Here is a 2,160-nt window from a genome sequence, read left to right as displayed (position 1 = left end):
AATCACTGCACTGTCACCGAGGGGAGAAGTCACCCTATCACTGCACTGCCCTTTTGGATTACAGCCTCGAACTGTTGCCTTATTTTTTTTCACTGTGAATAAATTCACTGTCACTCTGCAAGAAGTCTCGCACCTGAGTCCTTTAACCCAATTCACCATGACAGTCTCACTATTTTACAGCTCTTTTTAAAGCATAATGTTTATTTCAAACGTATTATCTGCTTCACTATGGACAAAAGTAGATGTTTTATTTGTTTCTTTGAAACTGCGCTGGTTATCCTTGCTATTCTGATGGCATCTCTGAAGTGAGTCACATAAGTGGTGAATTGTGAGTCAGTTCAATTCCCCAACCAATCACATATAAAAATAGCCCCTATGACCACAGAATGTATCTTACAATTACACACACACACACAGAAAAAAAAATTCTGCTTTATTTATTTACCCACCTCGTATTTAACTGATCTAGTTTGTCTTATTTCCATTATCCTCAGTATGTTATTATATGGAAACAAGGAAAGCTTTCCCCTCATGAAGAGGCAGGTTATTAATGAATTACAATGAGACTACTGTGGGCACTGATGCTTTGGCTGGTTCGTTCTCCCATTAGAAGTACGCAATAGTGTCATGTTGACTCTTGGGGTGCTGCACTCTGGTCAGCTGGAGCGTTCCTCCATAAGCCGGGAGTTTCTTGTAAACACAAAGGTGAACATATTCGCCTCCTCCCACATGGACCTGCAAGGAAATACAAGGAAACTTAAAGGAGAAGCTTAATGTGCACATAGAAGTAATCCTGATCATTTTATCACAGCTGTGGTAAAGTAAGCCACAGCTGTGGGCCAAACAACATGTCAAGATGTGAAAAGGAGAATCCACGTCTTCATCTATATAGAGTGCACGATGTTTCTAGTGTTCACAAACTAAGATGACGGAGGGCATTAGCCCTATTAAAGATTAATATCAGTTTGTACACGCTCCAGATAGCTTACTTCAAATTCTTTCATTCTCACTGGCTTTTGCAACTTTGTACTTTTGTGTTACTCGGAGCAATAACTCCACCTCATTGTTAGTCCATTTAAAAAACTCGGTGCTTTTCCTCAACATTTTACTGCGAAGTTTTAAAGAGCTGTTAAGTAAATAAACCATCTTACAATGTGGAAAAGTGGCATCCACTTCTTTGGCTACATAGTGCATGATGGCTAGTGTTCACAAACAGAACATTTTTTGAGCTCTGTTATGGCTGTGACAGTTTTAACCATAACAGTCTAAGTTTTGTATGAACCTCCATATAAATTACCACATAAACGCTTGAATTACAAACATTACCTTAATGAAGTAGTTGGTCCCAGCTACGAGCTGTGTTTTGTAGCTCTCTGCAGTGAAAACCTCGAAGTTTCTCCCGGTTTTCTGCTCTGCGAGAGGCTTCATCTGAAGAACAATAACAGCAACACCAACATGAAACACAGGCCCCGTGTGTGCGAGTGTCAAATCTCACTTTTCTACTCACTGCATCACAGATCTTCTGAACTGCTTCATCAGCCTGCTTCTCCTCGGTCAACCCTCCGATCATTTTTACTCCGACCGTCTGGTAAAAAACAATCAAAAAGGTTATAAACACACGCCAATTCACAAGACTCCGCATTTTGGACCAGCGCACGGAAAGAGATGCGTCTGTTTGTAGGCTAAAAAAAACCCCCCACATAAACACATTTTGGACCGTACCATCATCTTAGGGAGAAGGGGGTTGTGGGCGGGGCGGTATTTGCCAAAATTATGAAAAAAAAGAGAAGCACACTTACATACGGAAATAATTACTTTTGTCCATTTTTTGTCCGTTTTTTACTGCATGTGTGGGTTAGTTTGAGCTGACGCTCGAGTCTGCCGGCGTTGTACCAAAGATTGATCGTCTGCCAAAAACTGATTTCCTGTATTTACTAGAAACTGATTACTGTACTGCTATAAATTGTTGCTCTATGCAAAACATATGTCAAATGTATCCCTCACGCATCAGTGTAACTTTGTGCTGAACATTGCCCTCACGAATAATATCAAGTCATCTTGAGCCACAAACAACATTTCTGTAACAAGGTAGAATCCGCAATCAGTTTTTGGCACTGACTTTTATGTATCCTTTATTTATCCAGTTAAAAATAATCTCGC

At 40.2% G+C, this 2,160-nt stretch overlaps 1 protein-coding gene across 1 annotated transcript; it reads right to left on the bottom strand.

Annotated features, from left to right (window-relative positions):
* Positions 1–497: 497 nt before the first annotated feature.
* On the bottom strand, positions 498–1,642 carry LOC148102376 (cystatin-B-like). The gene is made up of 3 exons (XM_087842444.1): positions 1,508–1,642; positions 1,327–1,428; positions 498–735 (listed from the first exon to the last, which is right to left on the bottom strand). The coding sequence occupies exons 1-3, from the start codon at positions 1,640–1,642 to the stop codon at positions 607–609; spliced, it is 366 nt and encodes a 121-aa protein (XP_087698570.1). The 3' UTR covers positions 498–606.
* Positions 1,643–2,160: the final 518 nt, after the last annotated feature.

The sequence above is a fragment of the Neolamprologus brichardi genome, chromosome 6 (genome assembly GCF_056152115.1).
Source record: "Neolamprologus brichardi isolate AB-2024 chromosome 6, ASM5615211v1, whole genome shotgun sequence".
Lineage (NCBI taxonomy): Eukaryota > Metazoa > Chordata > Actinopteri > Cichliformes > Cichlidae > Neolamprologus > Neolamprologus brichardi.
Note: the sequence above shows the minus strand (reverse complement) of the source record. Positions and strands in the feature narration are given on the sequence as shown.